This window comes from Simochromis diagramma, unplaced genomic scaffold (genome assembly GCF_900408965.1).
Source record: "Simochromis diagramma unplaced genomic scaffold, fSimDia1.1 OVJJ01000293.1, whole genome shotgun sequence".
Classification (NCBI taxonomy): Eukaryota; Metazoa; Chordata; class Actinopteri; order Cichliformes; family Cichlidae; genus Simochromis; species Simochromis diagramma.
The window spans coordinates 11,321,764-11,347,165 of record NW_024386801.1 but is presented as its reverse complement, the minus strand read 5'-3'; the positions used below and the strand labels follow the sequence as shown (position 1 = coordinate 11,347,165).

General features: G+C 40.1%; 3 protein-coding genes across 8 annotated transcripts; 2 read left to right on the top strand and 1 right to left on the bottom strand.

The window, feature by feature from the left end:
* Positions 1–5,093: 5,093 nt before the first annotated feature.
* On the top strand, positions 5,094–10,041 carry commd4 (COMM domain containing 4). The gene is made up of 8 exons (XM_040025796.1): positions 5,094–5,213; positions 5,468–5,539; positions 5,645–5,710; positions 5,802–5,841; positions 7,925–8,044; positions 9,224–9,304; positions 9,406–9,582; positions 9,677–10,041. Exons 1-8 carry the CDS (start codon positions 5,211–5,213, stop codon positions 9,715–9,717), a joined length of 600 nt encoding a protein of 199 aa, XP_039881730.1. The 5' UTR covers positions 5,094–5,210; the 3' UTR covers positions 9,718–10,041.
* Positions 10,042–10,218: 177 nt separating this feature from the next.
* On the top strand, positions 10,219–19,201 carry neil1 (nei-like DNA glycosylase 1). 6 transcript variants are annotated; one of them, XM_040025794.1, is made up of 11 exons: positions 10,219–10,639; positions 11,045–11,504; positions 11,592–11,711; positions 12,173–12,278; positions 13,595–13,691; positions 13,765–13,886; positions 13,969–13,996; positions 14,082–14,152; positions 14,587–14,782; positions 14,867–14,897; positions 16,590–18,034. In XM_040025794.1, the coding sequence occupies exons 2-11, from the start codon at positions 11,050–11,052 to the stop codon at positions 16,633–16,635; spliced, it is 1,272 nt and encodes a 423-aa protein (XP_039881728.1). In that variant the 5' UTR covers positions 10,219–10,639; positions 11,045–11,049; the 3' UTR covers positions 16,636–18,034. The 6 variants fall into 6 exon arrangements, 4 of the variants coding, with proteins under 4 accessions (XP_039881728.1, XP_039881727.1, XP_039881726.1 ...); XM_040025793.1 differs by having other exon boundaries at positions 11,026–11,504; XM_040025792.1 differs by having other exon boundaries at positions 11,020–11,504.
* Positions 14,890–24,242, bottom strand: man2c1 (mannosidase, alpha, class 2C, member 1). The gene is made up of 26 exons (XM_040025790.1): positions 24,062–24,242; positions 23,420–23,545; positions 23,209–23,332; positions 23,051–23,121; positions 22,776–22,953; positions 22,498–22,687; positions 20,024–20,130; positions 19,820–19,930; positions 19,647–19,739; positions 19,421–19,537; positions 19,243–19,338; positions 19,007–19,152; positions 18,534–18,657; positions 17,890–18,011; positions 17,719–17,804; positions 17,291–17,437; positions 17,122–17,201; positions 16,946–17,040; positions 16,764–16,868; positions 16,509–16,665; positions 16,278–16,421; positions 16,053–16,162; positions 15,882–15,961; positions 15,609–15,751; positions 15,395–15,498; positions 14,890–15,315 (listed from the first exon to the last, which is right to left on the bottom strand). Exons 1-26 carry the CDS (start codon positions 24,160–24,162, stop codon positions 15,204–15,206), a joined length of 3,069 nt encoding a protein of 1,022 aa, XP_039881724.1. The 5' UTR covers positions 24,163–24,242; the 3' UTR covers positions 14,890–15,203.
* Between the last annotated feature and the right edge of the window lie 1,160 nt (positions 24,243–25,402).

Below are 25,402 nucleotides of genomic sequence, written 5' to 3'. Positions count from 1 at the left end.
ATTCAGGTGTGTTAACCCAGGGTGAGATCTAAAACCTGCAGGGACACCGGCCCTCCTGGACTGAGATTGGGGACCCCTGCCTTAGACTGATACCCTGCTATACCATATAAATAAGTTACTCAAATCTAACTTAATCAAACGTATTTTTTCACTGTATTACATAAAAAATAAAGTAAAAAAATACAGGTTGTAAGGTATGTTTGTGTCTCATAAATGATATATTTGCCATCTTCTTTGCGTCACAGCACATGACACTGGAATGTTCCGCATAGTTTTTCATACTTTTTAACAGACGTATGACTACCTATGAGGTGGCTGAGGTCTAGTGGTTTGTATTTTATTTTTAAAAACAAGACCATAAAAACTGGCATGAATCCCTGTGTGACCGGGGAATTTTGGTTTAAAGTATTTAAATGAAACATTAAGAAAATGGATTTACTCAGATTTTGAATGCACAATTTACTGCAAATGTGTGCTGAATTTGGCACTGAGAAAACATTTTGTGCTAAATGTGGCTCTGCTGTGTTCTGTTAGAAGTGTTCATGTTTGGAATTGGGTGGGGCAGATGTTATCAGTAAGTAATCCAGGAGTGTACAACTCCAGGCCTCAAGGCCGGTGTCCTGCAGGTTTTAGACATCACCCTGGGTAAACACACCTGAATCAAATGATTAGTTCATCACCAGGCCTCTGAAGAACTTCAAGACATGTTGAGGAGGTAATTTGGCCATTTAAACCAGCTGTGTTGGATCAAGGACACATCTAAAACCTGTAGGACACCGACCCTTGAGGCCTGGAGTTGGACACCCCTGGAATTTTACAATAAGCCCCGTCCATTGGCCCTTCAATGCGGTAAAGACATCTTCTTTTTTTATTATCTGTTTCTCCTGCTCCTCCTCATCTTTCTCCTTCACCACTGCTTTCTCAACTCAAGATTCATCTGATGAACTGACATCACGGCTCTAACACAAGACAATGTGCATAGATATGCTAATTTTTCCAGATATTGCCGTAATTACTTATTGTCAGCAGATTAGACATGTGATCCTCCCATCTACGGACAGCTGACAATCAGCCGGCTAAACCACAACAACAGCTGGTTAAGCTAACATTATGCAAGCTATAATGTTAGGGTCAAGTGTCCTAAAAGTCACATAAAAGTCACACTCTCCCTATACATAAAAGTTACCCTCTGACAAGCAGTTTGATTACATTCTCACATTGTATGAGAGAACATCACAGAACTGGTTCTAAGAGAGTGTGTTGGAGAACTCACTATGACGTTGACATCTCTCTTTCCCAAGCTGTGTTGCCTGTCTGTTTGTAAGAGGTCCATTATTTCCCCTGTGCCTAGAGACTCAGCTGTGAAAGGCATTACCAAGAATGGCTGATTTTATCCCACATTAAGGATTTGGTTGACATTATGTGGATCCACAACAGTATGAGTACACGAAGAGTTTTTTCTGATGCACTATCAGCTGTTATCAACCCTGCTCTAACTCATTTACAAGAAGTACTGTTGGCAGAGAATCATGGGCTTATTTGTCTGATTAGAAACATAAAACATACTGCACAGGAAAAACTCCCTTTTAACAGGAAGAAACCTCTGGCAGAACCAGGCTCAGGGAGGGGCGGCCATCTGCTGCGATCACTTGGGGTGAGGTAGGGAAGACAGGATAAAGACATGCTGTGGAAGAGAGACAGAGATTAATAACAAGTATGATTCAATGCAGAGAGGTCTGTTAACACATAGTGAGTGAGAAAGGTGACAGAAAAGTCTGGGCTCGGGAGAACCCGAGTGCCCTGGAGGGACTTTCCCTGCCGGATACACGATGGACGGGTGGCAGAGGATCGTGTGCCTGGCGGGACTGTCGATCGAGGACGCTGAAGATATCTACCTATTCGGAACCATGATGATCGGAGCTGGCTTGGCCCTGGCTTATCGGAGAATTAAGAGAGCGGAACCGGCTGTTCAAACCCCCACAAGGCTGCCCGCTGGGATTGGAACGACAGGTGCGACTTCTCAGAAAGGGCTCACTGAAGGCAGCATGGTTAAGAGCTTGGAGGCGCTTACGACTGCAGTGAATGCTCAGAATAACACCTTTGAGCGTATGTATGTTGGATTACATCAGGAAAGAATCAACTCAGAACAACATCTCTGGGCGGAAGCTGGATTACACCTCGGATCAGTTGGCTGCGGTCGTGAGGTCTCAGAATCTGCTATGTGAGCAAAAAAGAGTGACAAGACCACAGAATCGACAGCTAATAACATCACGGAGAAGCTCGCAGCTATTAACGGGAGATTGAGAGACCAGTGTCGGAGTGTTAAAAACAGCTTGAAATTCTCAATTACCATCATAATGCGGCTACCCCTTTGGTGCCAGCTGTGGGCTCAAGGCTGGAGCCGAACAAAAACTCCCTGATAACGACTGTGTTGAGTCTGTTCCTTCCCATTCCCTACAAGGCCACCTGGGTTGGCTAGGAAGACTGTTTACTTAGCCTGGCAGGGCGAAGGACACTGTCTCAGCTGAACTATGGACACGCACACACATACATATACTGATACTGATAAGCACTCACCGACACATCACCCACCCTACCCCGGATCCAACGCCACCTCCAACGCTTACCTCCCCCATGATGTGGACATCGGGTCAGCTGGAGGCGCATTCGAAAGATTGCAGCGGTCCCAGATCAGATGTACACACTGGAACTCTTTCCCATGTTGCTTGTCTGTGTTTATTGTGCTATGGTGTGTTGATACCTGTGCATTCCTGTATTATCCTTTTGTGTTGCACATTTCAATGTTTTTTTTTTCCTCGCTACCTGGCCTGACCTGTCTCCCCAATGTGATGTTTGTATTGTATGTACGGTCGGAAAGGTCTGTCATCTCGGTTGTGGGCAAAAGACCTGCAACTGACAAATAAAGGCTATCTCATCTCATCTCATCTCAAAAGGAAAAACTCAAAGCATCATGGGAGTCCCCCAGCAGCCTATGCCTATTGCAGCATAACTAAGGGAGGATTCAGGGTCACCTGATCCAGCCCTAACTATATGCTTTAGCAAAAAGGAAGGTTTTAAGCCTAATCTTAAAGGTAGAGATAGTGTCTGTCTCATGAATCCAAACGGAAGACTGATTCCACAGAAGAGGGGCCTGAAAACTGAAAGCTCTGATTCCCATTCTGCTTTCAAATACTCTAAGAACAACAAGTAAGCCTGCAGTGCGAGAGCAAAGTGCTCTAATGGGGTGATATGGTACTACAAGGTCATTAAGATAAGATGGGGCCTGATTATTTAAGACCTTATGTGAGGAGCAGGATTTTGAATTCATCGATTTTTAGGACTTCCTGATAATAATGAATTACAGTAGTCCAGCCTAGAAGTAATAAATGCGTGAACTAGTTTTTCAGCATCACTCTGAGACAGGATATTTCTAATTTCAGGAGGTTTGCAGATGACACAGCTGTTGCTTATCTTATCTCCAACAAGTCTAGAATAGAATAGAATAGAATAGAATAGAATAGTCCTTTAATTGTCCCACAAGGGGAAATTTGGCTGCAACAGCAGCAAAAAACCACATATACAAACAGAACAGGACATGGAACCGAAACACACACAGTTTTCACAGAAATAATTTTTTTATATCATTATATCATGGACAATAGTAACAAAAACAAAGTACTGTACAGAGTCTATCTAAAGGAGAGAGATGGAAGAACTTGTTCTCGATCAGTGGGGTGAAGATGAAAGAGATGGTGGTAAATTTTAGGACGGGCTCACATGCCTCATTCCCTCCTTAGAGCAGAAGCTGTGGAGTTGGTGACCACAGTCAACTACCTGTGTACGCATATGTCCAACAATTACTCACAAATACAGACAATATTATTAAGCTCACCAATGCTGGTGAGGCTGAAGCAGGATGTTATCGGTGCAGCTCTACTTTCTTTGTCGGATTGTGTGGTCGAAAGCATCCTAAACTCCTCTATGATTAGAAACTGCGTAAGCCAATAAGAAAGTGCTGCAAAGAGTGGTTTAATCTGCCCCCCAAAGAAGGCTGCGTAGCCTCACACCTGTACAACAAGGCTGAGGTGCAGCTTTTTCCGTGAGGCTGTGAGGTTAATGAACTTGGAACGAAAAAGAAAGACAGAGAAATTGTCCAGGGAGAAGAACTGTGCTGATGAAGATGTTCAGACAGGTAGAGATGAACATGAAGGTGTGCGTCATAACTTTATGAGGGTGGCATAGAAATCAAATAGGGTGGCAAAATCAAAGCCTTTTTTAAACACATGTGCAGGTGTTACATATGGTTAAATTGATTCAAATGCAGTAAGTATAAACATGTTTCATATAAATATAGTCTGTAAGTTAATTATTTTCTGTAGCCCACATAATTAAACTTTTCAGTTACACTATACATTTTGATTTTCTGTAATGTACAACCTCCATAATAAATAAATACAAACAGCATATCTGTCTGTCTGTCTGTCTGTCTACGTACCTATACATACATATACGTATATGTATGTGTACGTATATGTATGTATGTATACATGTGTGTGTATATATATATATATAGATAGAGATAGATAGATATCATGACTCCGAATTTACTGGCCTGCCATTGAAATTTTAAAATCTTGAAGTCCACTCAACACAAGCTGAAATACAAAATTAATGTGGCTGCAGCTTGTTGCTATGTCAGCTTAATCGCATGCTGGTCATTTGATTTGGAGGTGTGGCCCACAGAGTGATAATGACACTCACCTTCATTCCATCTTCAAACTGTTAATGCTACCTTATCTTAATAAATGGCACCGTCATATGCAAAATTAGGGTGGCACATGCCACTCCATGCCACCCCTCTAAATACGCCCCTGGTAATATCTGAATATGTGATCAGTTATAGTTGACTAATTTATGTTAACTGTGCATGCTTACGTGCTCTACCATGCACGTGCATAAGCGTCACCTGCGTGTACTTTATGATATAGTACTAAACCTCTGGTTAAATGAAAAAATAAATACGGACCTTACATCTAACCCACACTAAACTGTCTAACTCAGAAAGAGAGAGAATGGGAGAGTGAGAACAACCTGCAAAAAAAAGGAGGAACAAGGGTGCTGCAGCCAGACCGTCACGTGACCTAAGACATCGTCCAATTAGATACAAAGAAAAAAACTCGTCTTCCGGTTGTCTTCCTTCTTCAACTACCATGGTAAGCTCGTTCGCTCTTTATCTCATTATTTAATGCTGTCTAATTCATTGATAATTCTGTGAAATTGTCGGATTATATAGTCGCTTTACATATAAACGCAATGACGGATAATTTACCTCAAAGGCGTCGAGGTTTAGTGCTGCTAGTTAGCAAGCAGGCTAAGCCAGTAGCCCATTTTTTTGAGCCTTCTGTGACTGTAAATACTGTAGTTTTTGCACAGTGTATGAACTTATGAGTGACCCTCTTTGTCCTAGCGGTTCCGTTTCTGTGGAGACTTGGACTGCCCAGATTGGGTACTTGCCGAAATCAGCACGTTAGCAAAAATTGTGAGTAAAAGAAACCATAAGAGATAAAGTTGTTACTGGCACCAGTTTATTGATTTTTTTTTATTTTTTATAACGAATATATTTTCTATTCCATTAATGTAACAGTCAAGTGTCAAGATGAAGCTACTTTGTGCTCAAGTGCTGAAGGATTTGCTTGGAGAGGGCATTGATGTAAGTTGTTGGACATTTCTACAGGCTCATTATATGTAGACTGTAGGTTTGAAACACACACACATCTGTGGTGTCTTCTCTTCATTTACAGTATGAAAAAGTCGGAAAGCTTACTGCAGATGCAAAGTTTGGTAAGTGTCTCTTGTGTTGTTTCTCTGAGAGAGATGCAACAATTACATTTCAAGGCGCTTAACATTTCTGTCTGCAGACATATGACTGGCTCTTTCTATTTAGATTCAAGATTCTAGAAGTTCCAACTTTATATTTCTAGAATATTTGATCTTCGTGCATTTGATCAATCATAACATCTGCCTATCCTAACTGACCAGTAACCCTCCCTGGGGGAATACAAGTATTTGTTCACTTTATTTATTATTATTATTATTATTATTATTATTATTATTATTATTTATGTATTAACTGTAAAGATGTGTAATTACTATGTAAGATAATGTACTTAAAATGTGAAAATATGTACTTAAAGTATGAAAATATATAAAAAAGATATGTATATAAAATCTCCAAACTATGGATCACAACATTTTTAGGGAAATCTGGCATGATTGATCAGAAAATGTTACATATATTTAATGATTTGAGATGGAATTTATTTATTTATTTATTTTTGTTAATGACGCAACATTTAACTGTTGTGGTAGTTAGGGGGGAATGATGGCTGAGGGTGGAGCTGGTTTGATTGCAGAGGCCAACCAAATGGCCTCTGCAGTTACTATGTAGGTTGAGGTGTCTCTCATTTGAATCAGTTAGCTTGTTGAGTTCTATTATTTTATTAAACACTATTTATAACTAGCGTTTCATTAAGTTGACTTTTTTTATGAGCCCACTTATTTCTTAAAATAGTGTTAAAGCAACTCCAAAATGACATAGCAGACACAATATTTGTGCAATAAACCATTGTTTGTGGAAAGCAATCTTGACCTATGGCTATTGTTTGAGCTTCCCTGGACAGACAGCTAACCCTAACTCAGACTCCTCTCTCCACACACCCTCCCAAGATGCTAATGCACAAAATACAGGAGAGACCTAATTAGGTGATCACTGCCAGCCAGCCTCCTGTGGCACTGCCCCCTGATATTGCTGCATCACCCCTACCCTGCAACTGTCGCAAACCACACCCTGCCCGTACAAGCTTATTTCCATGAATGTGTATTTTTGATATTATTTTGAATCTTTTTGGGGGAGATATTGTAACCCAGATTTTGTAAATTACACATGTGCCTCTAAGTCTTTGGCTGCTTGGTCCTTGATAAAAAGGTTTTGTGACTATGCCTGTTAAAAAGCAGTAATCCTTCCTCATTTAAATTTGAACATTGTCAGGTTCAGCTTCAGGTTAATTTCTCTGGAAGTAGTGCTGTGCAGCTTCTAACACTGTCTAAAAAAGCAGCAAAGTCCACCATATTAAAATATTGAATATCTTCTTAAACCTTAATTTCATATTAGAGAAGAGTACAAAGCTACAAAAAACAAACAAATCTGGTTGCTGGCCTGAAGCTAATCTTGTTGGTGTGGAAATAAAGTTCTGAGTTTTCATAGTGTTGTTAGTAGTTGCTAAAAGGCATGATAGCACAATCCTGAGTTCACATCATTTGTGGTGAGTTTTCTTCTTCTGGGCCCTGAGAACATTACAGTAGAATAGTGTCTTAACAGTTTAAACCTTTAGGGGTTGAATTCAGTGGCCAGGCCTCATTCGCATTCATTCTGTTGTTTGTGCTCTTGACTTGACGTGTGACCTTTGAGCTTGGAGCCTGCATGTTTTTTCTGTTGACACCGCTGATTAGACACATGGTAGTAGCCAGAGACCCAGATCGCATGACAAGTGATGATCTTGATGATAACAAATGGGTCAGTTTGACACAAGTCTGTTTTCTCACTGTGCCACTTTGTAGTTTATCATGAATGAGTGGCTGGACAGGTGAGTTATTAGAACAGGACTTCATGAAAGTCATTAAAACATAGCAAGAGCACTCAAAGGGGTTCATAAGTGCACAAGAATTGGCTTTAAAGCATTAAAATTATTTTTTTATGGAAGAACAGAAATTAGTGATTACACATTGTAAATGCACTAAGTTGTGCGGCATTCCTGGTCTATCTAATTTGCCTTACACATAAGTCTTTAACACTGTTGAACTTAAATTTTGTTTTTTTACAATTTCTGTCAGATAAGCTGTTTTGTGTCAATAAACCATTTTGCAGAGAGCGGAGACATCAAAGCTAGTGTGGCAGTGCTCAGCTTTATTTTCTCCAGTGCAGCGAAGCATGATGTTGACAGTGAATCTCTATCCAGTGAGCTACAACAGCTTGGTTTGCCTAAAGGTAAGCCCGTGTGTTTGTGTCCAAAGGTTGGTATAAAAATAAATGCACAGTCTACAACTTGATATGCACCGATCTGTTCTCATGCCTGAATCTTTGCCAAGAGCAAGGACAGCCAAACTTTCTAACAAAAACACAAGTGACTAGTTTAATCTAACATCTAATATCCTGGGGAAATGTCTCACATGGGGATAATGTGGAACAAGAGCAGCTAAATGCAGAGTTTATGTTACAGGATTTTAATATTTTATTTCTAGAGTATGAGCACAGAAGTATAATAGAGGAAGGATTTTAGAAACTCCTGTATTGCATTAGTTCAAAATCATTTATTGTGTTTTTTAACAAATGTCCTCAGGATGATGTCAGAGGATATTATAGCTATTAAATGGGTGTGTAAGGGATCATTTTTGCCAAGTGAAACTGGTATACTGAAAAATGAGAAGCTGTAATGTATTTCTGTAATTATTTTTTTTTAACGTATGCATGTGTATGAATGCATGCTGATTGTTATCATTGTTTTTCATATTGTGAATTGATTTTTGACTTAGTGAACCAAAGACAGTTTTCCACTAACATGGACAGTAAAGTTATTCTGTTCTATTGTTTCCTATTCATGGCCTGTTGTGTTGGTTCTTTCATTTTTAACTACATTCTATGAATGTGGATTGACAATAAAAGAAAAAAGCAGTACATCATGAACAACAAAGGCAATGCTGATTTACAGACTGGGTGGTGCATAGCTGTAGCAACAACTCTATAAAAGTGGTGTTAACACATTTGCCTTACACATGGACAATCCCCCTTTTGAGGTTGAGTGGAGACACAAGCTAGCACGCTTCCAGTGGTCCCTCCCTGCATAAACCACAGCTTTGTGTCAGGAAGGCCATCTGTGCCACATCAGTCCACCCTTTGGAAAATAAGAAGCCCAAAATTTCACCATGATTTTTGTTTGTTACATTATAAATAAAAATGACAGATGGCTTTCTGCCTGAGATTTTGAGATTGTATGTTATGTTTCAGAAATAGTAAAAGGTTTATTTTATTTGATAAATATTAAATACTTCTAAGGACTTTGTAACTGTTAGATTTTCTTTTTAGTCGTCTGGTAATGCATAATTAGTTCTTCAGCTAATCGTCAGCTGAAACACTCAAATTATTTTTTTCTACTCAATATTTCTTTAGAGCACACTACAGGGCTGTGCAAGTCCTACGAAGACAAGCATGTTGCACTGCGGGAGAAATTAAGAGAGACAAGCCTGAGATGTAAGTATTTCTGCCTTTCCTATTCAAGAAAGAAGAGAAAATTAATGATGGCTGCTGCTGGGAAGTTGATGAGCACTGACATCATTCTGCTTTGTGATCAGTGGGTCGACTGGACTCTGTTTCTTGGCGAGTGGACTACACTTTGAGCTCCAGTGAACTGAGGGAGGTGAATCAACCAACAATTCAACTTAAACTGCAGAGGCAAGGAGCAGAATCAGGTGCCCCAGAGACAACTGTGGTGTCTGTTTCTGCTGACAAGTTCAGAGTGTTGCTTGCTGGTGAGTTCAGCATCTTTTAAAATATTTTCCTTTTTTTTTGTCTTTTAATTTGCCAGACCTGTGATGTTATTTTTTTGTCTCTGTACTTTTTCAGAGCTCAAACAAGCCCAGGTTCTAATGAACTCACTACAATGAACAACAGACGTCACTTTCTGAAAACCGATGATAATGATGATTAACTGCCTAAAGTGCCATACTTACAAGTTGTATAGTGTTATGTATTCTTCCTAAAAAATGTAAATCCTTGTGTCTCTCAACTGATATTTAGTTGTATTTTTCTACCATTTTAGTAAAAATTAGTAGACATGTGTCCAGATTGTGTGATATTTGTTACTGAAGTAAAAAAATAATGATCATTGTTTAAAAAAGATGTTGCTTGTATCACTCAACACATTTAATTATGTTAATTATTTGTGTTTTACCTCTGTATGCTTATAAATAAAAACAATATAAAACGTATCCGTCAAAAAGTGATGGCCAAAAAGAACTGGATTGATTATAATGTAGGTACAATAACACCGAATCCATAAGATACTTGTGACACATATGATTTATTTAATACATAACGCCTCCGTAAATCATGTTGATTACAGCCAATTTAACAATGTGATCAAAGATATTAGACATTTTAAAAAAGTTGGAAATCACTTCCTGGTTTCCGCAGCGCCTACAATTCCCATCATGCATCGGTTTATTTGCTAGGAAACCCAAGTCTAGTATTTTATTTTAGCCGTTTTAAGTGAATAATAACAGCTAAGAATGAAAACCAAACAAACACACGTACACATTAGACCAAAAATAAACGAGAAATTGTGGGTTTTGTCACGGTTGTGCAGGTCTCGCGACATTTTAATGACTAGCGCGTGGTGATTGTACAACTTGTTTTGTAACACTGCTGGTTACGCATGCGATAAAAGCATTGGTCAAATGTTTACCTGCACGGTATTTCAGCACAAAGACATATCCTCTGTAAATTTATATCAGCAGCTGCTGCCGTGCAGACAGTAAACGCTACAAGCTGAGTGCACTTAACGCCGAGCTCCGTTTCCTGGTTTCGGTGAGTTATGTACTTCTAACTTGATAAAGATGCAGCATTGCCATTTTTTTACAACATGTTTTGGTTTATGCAAATACACAGAGCAGTATTTTGCTGTGATTGGATTAAGAGCATATTCAGGAGAACCTCAGGTTTGAAGTTTAATGTTAAAGCTTTGAGATTTTTTAGATGTGCATTGTGTTATTTTTTTGAACCCCAAACATGTAAACATTTACAGTCATGATTGCAAGTGAGAAGGTTTTACCCATACTCCTGCACTCTATAGAGGACACAGGGTTCTGAAACATGCGTTATTTGGAAGTAATGTTATAAGCCTGGAAGTGACGTTTTTTGACATAAGCTTTGACCTAATATTTGATGACAAGTTTTATTTCTGGAAGTTTCAGCCCAACCTTATTTGTTCAGCCAAAATGCCCGAGGGACCAGAGCTCCACCTGGCCAGCCTGTATGTGAACAGAATGTGTGAAGGAGTGCTGTTCAGTGGTCCCGTCATAAAGTCAGAGGTCAGCAAGAACCCTGATGTACCCTTCACCTCTGAGGCCTATCGCATCACAGCTGCTTCCAGAGGGAAGGAAGTGAAGCTCACGCTGACGCCCATAAAGACAGATGAACCAAAACAGCGAGTGAAAGCGGGACAAGTGGAACATCCCATGGACATAGTCTTTCGCTTTGGGATGTCAGGCTATTTCCGCTTCACCAGCGAGGATGAGCTGCCCAAACATGCCCACTTGCGTTTTTATTCCAAAGAGAAGCCCTGCAGAGTACTTAGCTTTGTGGATCCTCGCAGGTTTGGGAGCTGGGAGCCCAACGGGACCTGGCAGCCTGGCAGAGGTCCCTGCGTTATGTTTGAGTACAAAAAATTCAGGTTAGTGATGCTGAGTGTCACTTGCGTCTTCTGCCTCAACGCAATACAGTAGCACGGCCACACTGATCAGTAAAAAAACATTTTCAGGGAGAATGTTGTGACACACGTGTCTGACCGAGCCTTTGACAGACCCATCTGTGAAGTCCTGCTCAATCAGAAGTACTTCAACGGTATTGGAAACTACCTGAGGGCTGAGATCCTTTTCAGGTGATGCGCAAAGACAACATTACATAGATTAGCATGAGGGCCGCACTCATACTGACCTAATTAGACAGTAGCATCTTATGAGGATGTACAGCAAGATCTTTGCACTCGACCGGTAAATTGTTATCTTATCACCAAATCTGAAGTAAGGTGCATATCTCTACCCCTCGAAAGATTTACTCTGCTCTACCATTTTTATTCTGACTGATGTGTAAACATACATAAAAAAAATCATACAGGATTTTTGAAACATTTTAATTTTACTAATACCCATTATACAGATAATTGAAGACCTTAACTATGGCAAATGGATTGTTTCATTAGTGATGACTGAAGGTAGAAACAGTAACAGTGATATGAATGGCTTAACTACACAAGGTTTTGTTGAATCAGAGAGCTAACAAGAGTGTTTTTGTTTCCTAAAAGAAAAGACCTTCAGTACTGTTCTTTCCCTTCTTTTCTAGGTCTAACATCCCTCCCTTTGTGGCTGCCAAAACTGTGCTGGAAGGTCTTGGGCCGGACGATTCATGTCAAAATGAGAATCCTGTGAAAAATGAGTCAGACGCGAAGGTGAAAAAAGTGATTTTTTTTTTTACATAACTTTCCCAAACCCTATGGCGTTATTTTTGTGACTCTATTCTGAGCTCACATAAAAAAAAATGTTGCAAGTACAAATGTTGCATTTTGAGGAGAAAATTATTTTGAGCAAAGAAAAGTTTAATTTGAGCGAAGAAAATTCATTGCTGCGTGAAAGAAATGTATTTCAGTGTTTGCTATTATCCATACACACACACAATAACAGCCCTGTTGCCCAGTTGTTGGCATTTGCTGTTGCTCAGATCTCTGCTCTGTGTGCTGACAGGCATCTGCAGACCTGCTCTCAGTGTGTCGCTCCCACTCTCAACATCTCTGCTCCCTGTATGCTCAACTCTTTCTCTACACCAGGGGTGTCGAACTCCAGGCCTCAAGGGCCGGTGTCCTGCAGGTTTTAGATTTCACCCTTAGTCCACACACCTGAATCAATTGATTAGTTCATTACCAGGCCTCTGGAGAACTTCAAGACATGTTGAGGAGGTAATTTAGCCATTTAAATCAGCTGTGTTGGATCAAGGAATCACTAGAACCTGCAGGACACCGGCCCTCGAAGCCTGGAGTCCGACACCTGTGCTCTACACTTTATATATGTGCCACAAAATAAACCAATCACAGACTTGGATGCAAAAATTCTGATAGGCTGTTTTGGTCTCCAATCAGCTCGCTAGCTACTGCATTCCAGAAACACTGTCCAAAGTGTAGCTAAACCCAGTGGAGTGGTTTGTTTTAACCTAGATTAAAAACAAAAATGGTCTTTATATTATATTCTAAAATAAAATAATTAAACATACTAACCAAAAATGATTTTAGCTACACTCTGGACAGTGTTTCCGGAATGCAGTAGCTAGCGAGCTGATTGGAGACCAAAATAGCCAATCAGAATTTCTGTATCCAAGTCTGTGATTGGTTGGTTCTGTGGCACATTTTTAATTGGTGTAGAGAAAGAGTTGAGTGTGGAGGAAGCAGACATGTTGACAACAGGAGCAACACACTGAGAGCAGGTCTGCAGATGTCTGTCAGCACACAGAGCATCTGAGCCAGAGCAAATGCCAACAACTGGGTGAGAAGGGCTGTTATTGTGTGTGGGTGTGTGTGTATGTGAATAATAGAAAACAATGAAATGCATTTCTTTCACACAGCAATGAATTTTCTTCCCTCAAAATAAATTTCTCCTCAAAATGCAACATTTTTGCACTTGCAAAATTGTTTCCATGCACTCAGAATAGAGGGACAAAAATAACGCCATAAAACCCAGCCTCTTTCTCACAGTGTCTTTGTTTTATTCTTCTCAGAAGACATCGGTAAGAACAAAAAAGAAACTGATGAAACACCAGACGGATGACTTGCTCAGTCTTTGTCATACAGTCCCTCTGGAAGTGGTGAACCTCGGTGGGTAGTCAAGTGTTTACAGTATGAGTCGCTCATGAGATGAACGCAGTGTTTAACAACTCGTGGTTTTTAGGTGGGAAAGGATATGATCCAGCCAGTGGGGACTTCTCTGACTTTAAGGCATGGCTGCAGTGCTACTATGTGGACGGGATGAAAACACTCCGGGACCATAATGGGAGAACAATATGGTTCAGAGTGAGTTTAAAGGAAATGCAACATAACAAAGCCAGATGATTTTATTTATCACACAATTATGTCTCTGCCTTTATAATTTTAGGGGGATCCAGGGCCCATGGCACCAAAAGGTAATGTTCTCAAGTTTAGCAGCTCAGGTGAAATGTACATGAGAATGTCCATTAACTAACTTTTATTTATTTTTATTTTTTTAAGATTCAAAGTCACCCAAGGCAAAAAAGTGGGCAAAGAAAGATGATGACCATGATTACACAAACAAGAAAAAGGTGAGCATGAACTGTCTTTTGACCAACAGTGAGCTCCATGTTACTGTGCAAGAGTCTTGAGCCAACCCTCATTTTTTTCTTTATAACTTGCTTGCTAAAAGCAAGCGCAAACAACAGTAAACATCCAAAGAAGAGCTTTGAATGTTCTTCAGGAAGTCTGAAGAACTATTCCTGTAGACTTCTTAAAGGAACAACAAGAAAGCTTGCCTAAGAGAGTTCAGGCTGTGTTGAAGAATAAAGGTGGTCATACCAAATATTCACTTTTACACTCAAATTGTACAAACTCCATTTTTTCCTTATATGCTGTATGTTTGTACATTTCAATAAATCGCTGTGCCCATTTCCCTAGCAAAAAAAAAAAAAAAATAGAAACAAGGGGTGGCTCAAGACATTTGCACAGTCGTGTGTATCCAACATCAGTTTCATCTCACCAGGGGGCCAGAGAAAGGAAAACAAGGATCAAACAGGAAGGTGGGATGAAAACGCCAAAGAAAGAAAAGGATGCAGCTCTAGAGGAAGCTGAATCAAAGAGAAGGAAACCTGGCGAGACGCATGAAGTAAATACACCCCAGCGTGAAACAAGGTCAAATGCACGTAGGAGAAAGACCAGTAGTGTGGGAGTGACTGCAGGTGCGCCCATGAGTAAAAATGAAAATATTTTATCTAGTGGGGAGGAATGAAAACTGATTTATCTCATAGCTGTCCTTGTTGCAGGGTCACAGAGACGAACCATGAGAACGACCAGGTAGGATGGTAAAAGAAGAGGCACCCCCACTTTGGACACTTATGTTTTTATACTATTAAAAATCCTTTTTTATTAATAAAAAAAGTTTCTTCAAAACTTGTTGTACAAATTGTTTATTAATTTGATACAAAATAATCAAATCAAATTACTTTTAAGCAGGGTATAAACAGTACCAATCATATAAAGTGTCCTCGTAAACTGTTAGTAAAACAGCAGCCAATTCAATGTAATCTTTAGCTTTCATGTAATGTCTAAGTGTTGATCCGTATTCCACTTCCATGAGGCTTAGTGAAATCCCACATGTTATCACATGATCAGCAATAGTGAGACAATCTGAAAGGGATTGAAGTCCAGAGTGATTCCTTCTGATGTAACCGGTACTGGCTGGTTGGGGTCTTGCTTCTCCAGGAGGTCACAGCTAAAAGAGGAAAAGACAAAGCTTTACTCATACAACACAGGAAAAAGAAAAGCAACCAAACTAAAATAGAAACACTTACACCCAAGCTTCCCTGACTGGAAGTGCGGTTCTCAGAGTTGCAGTCACGCTGCTCCCATGCGACTCGTAAAGTCGGACTACGAGCACCCCACCTCTGTCCTCAGCCTGTTGTGGTAAATGATTAAAAAGCGAATAAAACGAGCTCATTGTTTTCAGGAAGGGCAGTCTAAAGTTCCCACGCAAGACGATACAGATCTGATTGTTCACTTTGATACCTGCTTTATTGTCTCCAGTACGACAGCTTGAGAGGTCACAGAAAAGGCACTCCAGGGCACAGTGTCGGGGCTGCACTGGATTAACCTCAGAGGGAAATTGAGGTTGTAGGCACACTGGATGACAGAGGCTTCTTGGAAGGATCCTATACAAACAGCACAATATTACATTAGACACAAATAACCAAACGTACTGGGTTTAAGCTTAACTTATTAACTTATTACCTATTTCCAAGATCACATCAAAAGGAAAAAAAAAAAAACAGTATAACTTACTTGTGTGTGGCATGATTGCATATGTGAAGTGATGAATCCCCATGTCAGCAGTGGCATCTGGGGCCTTGGGTGCTCTCAGTCTGAGATAAAGTGAGATGCAGGAGTTAAAATGTTGTATGCCTGAATTGTACTGCTTGTAGGAGTGTTGTAAATGAACAATGGGAACCTCACAGGGAAAGAGTCATTGTGTTCTTGTGCACAGAGTAGCCGTATTTGCAGTCGTTCAGCAGTGAGACTCCAAAATTGTGCTCTGACAAGTCGGCCCATTTGTGGCCCCAAACCTGAGAAAGGAAACGGATGACACAATGACATCCACGAGTAACACTTTTGTTACAGCAGTGAAGTGTGACATAACAGTGAAAATTTGTGAATTTTAAGGTGAACACAGTGTCGTACCTCAAATTTAGCCCAGTCCCACGAAGTGTTGCGATGAGTGGGTCTCTGCAAGTGGCCAAACTGGATCTCGTAGGTAGCATTGGGGCTGCGAACTCGCACAGGAAATTCAACCTTGAGAAACTTGTGAGAATCTGCCCACTGAACCTGAAATTGGAAGACGCAGCACGTTTTTTTGCTGAAAAATAAATCTTACATGCCTCAGTGCCACATTTCTGAAACATTACAGCCTACTTCTGTGCTGAACTTGATGTAAGGACACATGGCATCCATGATAATCTCCTGTGTGATTGTGCTCTTATCACTGATCCTCAGGGTGAAGCTGACACTGCCCCGCAGTCCGCCTGGTGACACCACATGAACTGGCTGCACCACCTCTGCCACTGGTTTCCTATTAAGTTTGTTTTTTCTGTTAGTTTTATGATACTGATATACTGAACAGTACTAAAATATTTGAACTTAAATGCATTTGACAGCAATGGCTGAAACCTTGTCTGGAGATGGTAGTCCATTACATCCCATGCGTCCCAGTACAGGGGGACATCGTCAAACATGACAAACTGGTTCCCAAGGCAACCATCAGAAATGCTTTCCCTGAAATCAACACAGTGGTGAGAAACTCACTGTTGCAAGTACAGTATTAGACAATATGCACCTTTTACACGTCTTACCTGTTTGCGCTGATCAAACACAGCGATGCCAAAGTGCCATCTCTGTTTATGGCTGTCTTTAAAAGACCATTCTCCATGACGACTGTGCCATCAGCCTACAATTTTACACAGTTAACTGAATCAAATGGCAAAATAGATGAAATTTATGCAATCATCTTTCTATATGTAGCACACACCTGAACGGTGACAGAAACCGGAGTCACTGGCGGTGTGTCTTTCACGGGAGACACACCGATGCTGGAAGCTCTCACCAGAGCTATAGTGCCACACATAACAGTGAACGTCAGATATGAAGTTTATTGTGTGAGGAGCACAATATAGACATACTGGAAATACACAACAAACCTAGACCACTTTTTTCAGCTCCCTCTTGAATCTGGACAACTTCAAGACGTTCCCAAGGCAGAGAATTGAACACGGCCATGGAGCTGCCTTTTGCCACCAGGGCTTCACATGCGTCATGCAGAAGTGCAGCACCACCACTGCGGATATCTGAGACAGGATGTGTGAATCAGAATGTGAATACTTTATTAATCCCAGAGGAAATGATGGGGGCACAGCGCTCCAGGTCAGTAAGAACAGTAACTACCTAAACGAAATTAAATATTACAATATATTACAAAGTTACAAAAGCTCTAATAAATACAAATGGCTCAAATTAGAAATTTCCCAGCATATTATGCTAATTAAATAGTTAACATTGAAAACTTTCTGGAAACTGTAAATAAGCACTGCGCTGATTTAAGCTGCAATTAAAAGCTGTAAAAACTCACCTTCATAATATTTCAGAGCATCCTCCACCACCATCTCTATACAGCTGCCAGGAATCACGTCGTGAAACTGGTTCAGTAGAAGCAGCCTGCAAATGGGAAATTAACAACACATTTTCAACCTGCAGACACAAAGACTCACATTGTTTAGTCCGATAAAGATTGTGTTTGAACCTCCAGAGCTCTTGCAGTTTCTCAGCAGGGTATGGAAATGTGTTGTTGCGGTACAGCGCCAAGCTGCTGGCTATCTCAATATCATGAAGCAGCGTCTCACACTGGCGGTTTCCTCTTTTTATCTAAAAAAAAAAAAAAAAAAAAAGGCAGGCAATTAAAATGACATACAGCAATCAAACACATGAAATATTTTTGAACTGAAGCATAATTTTATAGATGTAAGGTATAAACTTTGCATGAATCACTGTACTAAGCAGGATTACGTTCTGTTCTACAGGTAATAGTTCTTAAATCCCTTTATATACTCTTGTATATCTTATCTAGCTTCTCTATCATAATAATTAACTATTCCTTATAAATATATTAAACAATCATGACTGTATAGTGATCTAAGCAGCTTCCCACACAGTCTACCTAATTGTCAAAGCTGCTATCCTATGTAAACCTACTGTAAGAGAATATGAATATATATATATATATATATATATATATATATATATATATACATACACACACACACATATAATTTTTTTTTTATTACAAATAGTATTACTGTGGTCACTCCCTGTTTTCCATCTGTTTTCTTTTCCACACAGATGAACAAGTTGTGGACTATATAATGACGACTATAACTATTATTCTACCTGTGCCTGTGTGGTGTATGTTCCATTGTGTAGCTCCAGAAAGAGCTCCCCCGTCCATGTGCACAGCAGAGCTGAGTCAGCCTGCAGCCGAGTGAAAAGCTCATCAGGAGTGGACATCTGGACTCTGGAGAGATGAGCACGAGCTATGACATCTCTGGTTAAACCTTTGTTAGTTATTATGACGCAAATACTGAATGACTCAATGACTCTATTGAAATTTAATCTACTGTACTATTTTGTAAAAATAACACAATGACATAGCTAGACATAACTCATCCTTTTTATTTCTTTTTTTTTTTTACTTAAACAAGCTTGAATCAACCTGATTATTCACCCTTCCCTTTAAAAACTCCTGGAAATGACAAAAGAAGAGTTATGACTAAATCAATCAAGATAATTGTTTCTGGATCATTTCTGGGCCTTGGTCATTGTTATCAATGAATTACATGTTAATGGAAGAGACAGGAACTGACTTAGGAAGTCCATTTGTGTCCTGAACAAGGCGCAGTCTGTCTAGCATGAGCTGTGTGGGTCCGCCACCACCGTCGCCAAAACCAAAGAGTGCTGCGCTGTGATTGGCTCTGCCCTTGTCTTTGTTATTTTTCAGAGTTTTTACCAGCTGTGGGCAGAGAAAGATCCCCCTGAATTAAATCTTTCATGAGAACAGACTCAGCATTCACCGTGTTTTGGATACTTTAATCTAACTTACATCTTCGACCTTGCCTTTCATTTCGTAGGAATTTCCAGGTGGGAAGTGAGTTAAAACTGTCGAGCCATCCAGGCCTTCCCAGAAAAACGTGTTGTGCTTTGAGAAAGAGAAATAAAGACTGAAAATTAAAACCTCCCACAGTGCACGTCTATAAAAACAGTTGAAGATGTGCACTTACAGGAAAGGTGTTGACCAAATTCCAGCTTAGCTTCTGGGTCAAAAAGTTGGAAATGCCACAGCCCTGCATTATTTGCGGAAGCTGAGCAGAGTAGCCAAACGTATCAGGAAGCCAGAACTGTGGGACATTTAAAAAATTCACATTAAATCAAATCAAAACAAAATCAAAAAGCCTCAAGAAATGTAGCTGATAGCTGCCAGAAAGGTTAACTCTTATGAGTTCATACCTCTTTGCAATACCTCCCAAACTCTTTGTTAAAGAAACGCTGGCCCTCCAGGAACTGCCGGACCATGGACTCACCCGAAGGCAGATTTCCATCCTAACAGGCAAATATGTCAAATATATCAAGGCAGTTTACATGATATATAGTATTGCCTTTACTTTTAAGATGAAGTTTACCATTTCCACCCACGTGCCTCCAACTGGAATGAACTGTCCTTTCTTCACATAGTGTTGAATTGAGGAGAAGAGTCCAGGGTACCAGTTCTTTACCCACTGGAACTGCTGGGCCTGCACAAAAACAAAACAGTCAAAACTGGAGGGGACTGCTCAGATATTCAGAAGCGTTACGAGACATGTAAAGCTATGTTAGCGTGAAATTACCTGAGAGCAGGTAAAGACGAACTCTGGGTTCTTCTCCATTAAACGAATCACTGTCACCCAACTTCGGCCACATTTTCTAATGGTCTCCTCATAGGGCCACAGCCAGGCTATGGGTAAAGAATCATAATTATTGTTAGTATTTGAACTTAACTGACTATTAGATTTTCACATTTTGTATATTGAAAAATAATACAAAATCTATACTACCTATGGAAATCTATTTCTTACATTTTTTTCATCCATTTCACAGTACTGTTACTGATTTTGCATAAATGCTTGTTATCCACCTGGATTATAATTTGTAAATGTGGTCTGACTGTGGGTATTCTCCGTCTCTACCCGAAGGTGGTGCTGTTCACCCTGTCTTTGTGAGTTTCCCCAGTGTGCTGAGTTTCAGAGGACAACTGATGACTGGCCAAAAAACTGATTACATCGATTTTTTCAGCTGTTTCCTTATCCACAAGCAGCCAGATCAGCAGATAAACAATACTTTCCTCTTCCATATTTACTTGCTCCTAACAAAACCGTGGCTTCAGTGGAAAAGTCAGTATTATGATTTCCATGTTAGAGTCTGTTTTTAAATGCAATGCTGCCTGAGAGCCTGAAGACCATCACATTCATTATTGTTTAATGGCCTCATTATGACTTTTGGTCTTGTCCACAGATTTTGTCTGATGCTTTGAATCCTTTGACAATATTATGCGCCGTACATGACGAGATATTTAAGCTCTTTGCAATTTTACGCCAAGGAACATTATTCTGAAATCGTTCCACAAATTGTAGACGCAGATTTCTTGCAGATGGTTGAGCCTCCAAGATGCTCTGCTTATACTTAGTCGTGTTACTGACCTGTTGCCAATTTACCTAAATATTTCAAAATTGCTCTTCCAGCTGTTTCTTTTTAGTACCACTTACTTTTCCAGCCTTTTCCTGGCCCCAATCCTAATTTATTCGAGACATGCTGCTACTATAAAGTTCATTAATAAAATACAGGTTTACAAGATTTGCGAACCATTGAATTCTGTTTTTATCTACATTTAAACAGTATTTTGACTGTTTTGGAAATAGAGTTGTAGTTTTATTACAGCAGATCCACATCAACACCGGCCATCACATTTTAAGCAGCATATTGTAAGTGGCATTGACATTTTCCATCCACGTTAAAGTATAGTGATTACTACTTAAGGTGAGGAGAGCGGTGCCGACTTGAGATCTGTCGTATATATTGAAAATATCTGCTGTGAATAGTCCTGGGCTCTATTCCAGGAAGGCAGTAGAATAAGCTCTGAGTTTAAGAATAAACTCTGAGTGGATGAACTCTTTCCAAGTCTTTAATAAATGTAAAGTTTTATCAGTAAAGGCAAACATGTTATAAGAAATGTCTCAGCTGTTATAGATATTAATTAGTTTTGTGAGGATGAGTCGTTTTAAATAAAAATCACAGATCATGTTGGGGAAAAATAAAGCCATAACATTTTCAGGCAGGACGAGCTGGGAAATGACCGGAGCCGAAGTGGATGTAGGCCTGATCCAGAGCCGTTACAGAGCCAATGATGCCTTCAGATGAATCCTGGGAATCATCTGAAGGCTTAAATTTCAGACACCATACTTTTCAAAATGTTAACACCATTTAATGTCTGAATCTCAATATGTGAGCAAATTTCAACATGAAATCCTCAGAGTGCAATCAAACTCTCTGCAGGCTGCATTGCTCATCTTCAATCAAATGTTCACATCATCTCTAAAATTCCAGCGGTCATACATATTTTCAGTAAGTGCGACTGATTACAAACGCGACAAATGACTGAGTGAGTTGTGCCTCTAAAGCTTTATGCACATCATTGTTAAACTGCGACTGCTACAGTAACATACAGTAAATGTCTGCGGTACAAGGAGACTGACTATCTGACACCATTAATGTCCACAGAGTTAGACTCATAGACACACAGATTTTATTCTGAGCTGATTATAAATCTGTTACATAATTAGCTCTCCGACCTCATATACTGAAGACTGAATGACTTTAAAATCACTATGGTTAAGTATACGAAATAGCATTTAGGTGTTTGTAAAAATGTAAACTTCTGCAGTTTAATTCACTCCGCTACACAGTTTGGCACCATGAATGACGAAATGAATCAGTGTCAGCCACCCGGGTGGTTCTGAGTTCTCATTGTTGAAATGACCTCTCTTTCTGGAAAAGAAAACCTGAGTTTCCCTCATCTTACGTCGAGTTGTTAGTTAAACCTGCTTTGTGGAATAGAGCCCTAGTTTCTGAATCGCTGCAACCCCCCCTGAATTCTTTCTTCTCATAGTCTGGATTGTTTTGTTTGTTACTTTGGCAGAGCTCACCCTACAATTTTCATTGCATTTTGGACTGCAGTGGAACTGGTCATCTTTGGGAAAAGAGCGACACTTTGTCTGGCCAGGTGGACTCAACTAGGACTTAATCAAACCTAAAATAAAAACATTACCCGAGTCTATGTGGCAGTGACCCATTGCATGGACAGTATGCTGGCTTTCTCCATTCCGCTGGTTGAAGAAGGTGCCTGCCAGACTATGTACTTTAGCAAAAGAACTGGGGTCAGAGGGGTCACAGAGGTTCACCATCTCATTGACGGTGAAGAGCGCCTGGTAGCCTCGCTGCTCTTCCTCTCCAAGCTCCTGTGAAGAAGAGTACAGAATGTCATGTTTGGCTTACAATGTTTTTTTAAGTAATGTATCATCATGCACTATTTTTGGTTGATAGTACCTTTACAATGTCAACAAGCATCTCAAAGTCTGTCAGCAGCTCTCTTACATCCCCGTTGAATACAACTAGCTCAGCTTTCTGTACAGAAAACTTCCGGTTTGGATCTGGAGGTGCAATCTGAGAGCCCTGACCAGCTCCAAAAAGCCCATTGCAGGCCATTTCCACATACAGGGTGAGACTAAACAGAGACACAGACATGCGTAAATTTGGGGTTAAAGCTGTCTAAAAGATGTGGTTGCTGCTGATTCAGCAAAAATAAGATCAGATCAACTCACCTGTGCGGCTCCTCATCCTGCAGACACTCAGAGAGGATGTAGCTCGTCTTTTCACCTTCTTTAGTCAGGCCCTACAAATACAAACAGCATGGATAAGGTGGAGGTTAAGCCGAATATTTCTGCACTTTTGCCTTTAAATAAATCTGCCGCTGCGTTACCTGAACTGGTTGCTCGTCTCTCCAAACCATTGCTTCTCCATCACTTTCCCACAGAAGATGAACCGCTTTTCCTCTCCAGGACTCTGGGATTTTCAGAGTGACTTTAAACCAGCAAGTCCACCACCTTCAACAATCATCATACTTGAATTAGTGGCAAGATCAGAGGGAATAATAAATCCCAGAGTGATAAAAATCTGTTAATCTTACTTACGTTGGTCCAAAGGTATCGCCAACTTTACATGGGTCAAAGATTTGTTTGGAAGCTTCTGCGAACGTGATCCGCTTAGGGGTGAGGAAACAGGCAAGTGATTCCAGGGGGCAAGAGTCTCCATAAAGCCTGGGAAGACCAAACCATTTAAAATTCATAGAAATCCATAATCATAAATCATAATCTCCATTTCCACGTTGAAGCTTTAAAATACCTTCATACTGAGACTCTAAAATCAGAAAGTCCTTTCATACTGGCTGTGTGACTGATGAAAATATCAGTTAAACCACAGCAGCCTTTTTTGTGGTAAAGTCACATTTTGAATTTTTATAATAGAGAAAAGTGAAAAAAGTGTATTTCACTTAAAGGAGGTTGTACTCTAATGCATCATAACTACTGGGACACTTAACGCAATGTTGCCTGCAATATGTATTGCATACATGCTTTCCACAGTTATTAAGAAAACAACTCTCTGTATAAATGCAATGGGCTAAATAAATTGCATTTTCCCCTCGTAGTATTTTGCAGTCACGGAGACTCACGCTGACGTATAAGGTAACAGAAAGCAACAACTTTATCTCTGCTGTACTACATCGTTAAATTCGGATTCTCCACGTCAGTGCAGCTGAATGAATGAAACCTTACCGTCCTCTCAGATTGCAGTCAGTGAAGTAAATATCCGAGATGAATTTCTCTGCTCTCTCGAGGAGAGTGCGCCTGTTCTTCAGCACAGGCAGGTGATACATGACGACAAAAGCAACCAAACGCTCGCAGACTTGCAGCTGCAGCACCGAGAACAGCTAGACTTGATGTGAAAAATTAGCTCAATTCTTCACACGAGACCCCGGAAGTAATAAGGTTTTATTATTGCACTTGAAGGAATTATCCGCTAGATGTCACTATTGTCCAAAAAGAAAAACCCCGACAGTAACGAACACGTTTTATTCTTTAAGAAATCACGAAAGGCAGATTGACTCAAAAATGTAAGACAGATTGTATTTGAACATTTTTAATGATGAGTTTTGTCTGCATTTGTTGTACACAAAAAACTGTATAGCTCACTATGACAAACATACCATTTACCAATCTTGACACATGTAATGGTGCATTTATTTTTTAAAATCCCAAATAAAACAGTACAACAAGAATAAAATGTGATGAGCAGACAAAATAAATAAATGAGTAACAATTACAAGAAAAAATATGTTAATGTGTTAAAGACCTGGCACACTGAGGGAGCATTTTACTGTGACAAAACGAATCACCTCATGCTTATTTTGCTTTAAGATTGTACTTCTCATTTACACAGGCTTTTTAATCAGTCTAAACATTCTGATATAATTTCCAGTTCATCCATCACCTCCACACATTACAGCTTTCACCAGACAAACACGCTTTAACCAGGGATTAACAGCTCCACATGGTCATTACTACTGCAGGAAGATGGAACTGACTACGTCTGTAAAATACACAAAGCAATAACTCATCTCAAATTATACAAAAGAATGGCATGAAGAAAGGCTAAGGGAAACCTGATGAGGATAACATGTTAACTTTCCAGCAGTCCTGCGGTTAACTGTACAGCCTACAGGCCAACTAAGAAGCTATCAGGAGTGCTGGGGAGTTAGTCTTGTGATCCGACTGCCGGACAGAGGGTTAGGGGTCAGCCCACGAGTGGCTGGAAACACAAAAGCCTTTTTTTCCTCAACATTTTTCACAATGAAGGAGCTGTGTTTGAATGAAGCTAAGCACCCTTTTATTATGAAATCCATAAAGCAACTGTAAGTACAGGGTTGTTGGAATTGTGGTATAGCCCATCCCTCTAGGGCCATCCTATCATCAGAGATGTCTGTCAAATCCTATCCCCCTATTGTTTGAACTGTGGTTGGGCTTTCCACCATGCCGGGACAGCCCTAGGGAATGGGTGCCATGATCTGACTTGACCTGAGATTTTCACCAGTTCAGCTCTTGGCTCTTGCCTGGTAG

Bases quoted from the DNA above. Each gene is read 5' to 3' on its own strand.
- commd4 (XM_040025796.1), top strand. The intron at 5,711-5,801 runs GTAAGTTGTTGG...CTTCATTTACAG, and splicing joins TGCTTGGAGAGGGCATTGAT to TATGAAAAAGTCGGAAAGCT. The intron at 5,842-7,924 runs GTAAGTGTCTCT...ACCATTTTGCAG, and splicing joins TACTGCAGATGCAAAGTTTG to AGAGCGGAGACATCAAAGCT.
- neil1 (XM_040025794.1), top strand. From the start codon at position 11,050: ATGCCCGAGGGACCAGAGCTCCACCTGGCCAGCCTGTATGTGAACAGA. The intron at 11,505-11,591 runs GTTAGTGATGCT...AAACATTTTCAG, and splicing joins TTTGAGTACAAAAAATTCAG to GGAGAATGTTGTGACACACG. The intron at 11,712-12,172 runs GTGATGCGCAAA...CTTCTTTTCTAG, and splicing joins AGGGCTGAGATCCTTTTCAG to GTCTAACATCCCTCCCTTTG.
- man2c1 (XM_040025790.1), bottom strand. From the start codon at position 24,162: ATGTATCACCTGCCTGTGCTGAAGAACAGGCGCACTCTCCTCGAGAGA. The intron at 23,546-24,061 runs GTAAGGTTTCAT...TGGTCTTCCCAG, and splicing joins GACTGCAATCTGAGAGGACG to GCTTTATGGAGACTCTTGCC. The intron at 18,658-19,006 runs GTCAGTTCCTGT...TCATCTCTCCAG, and splicing joins GACACAAATGGACTTCCTAA to AGTCCAGATGTCCACTCCTG.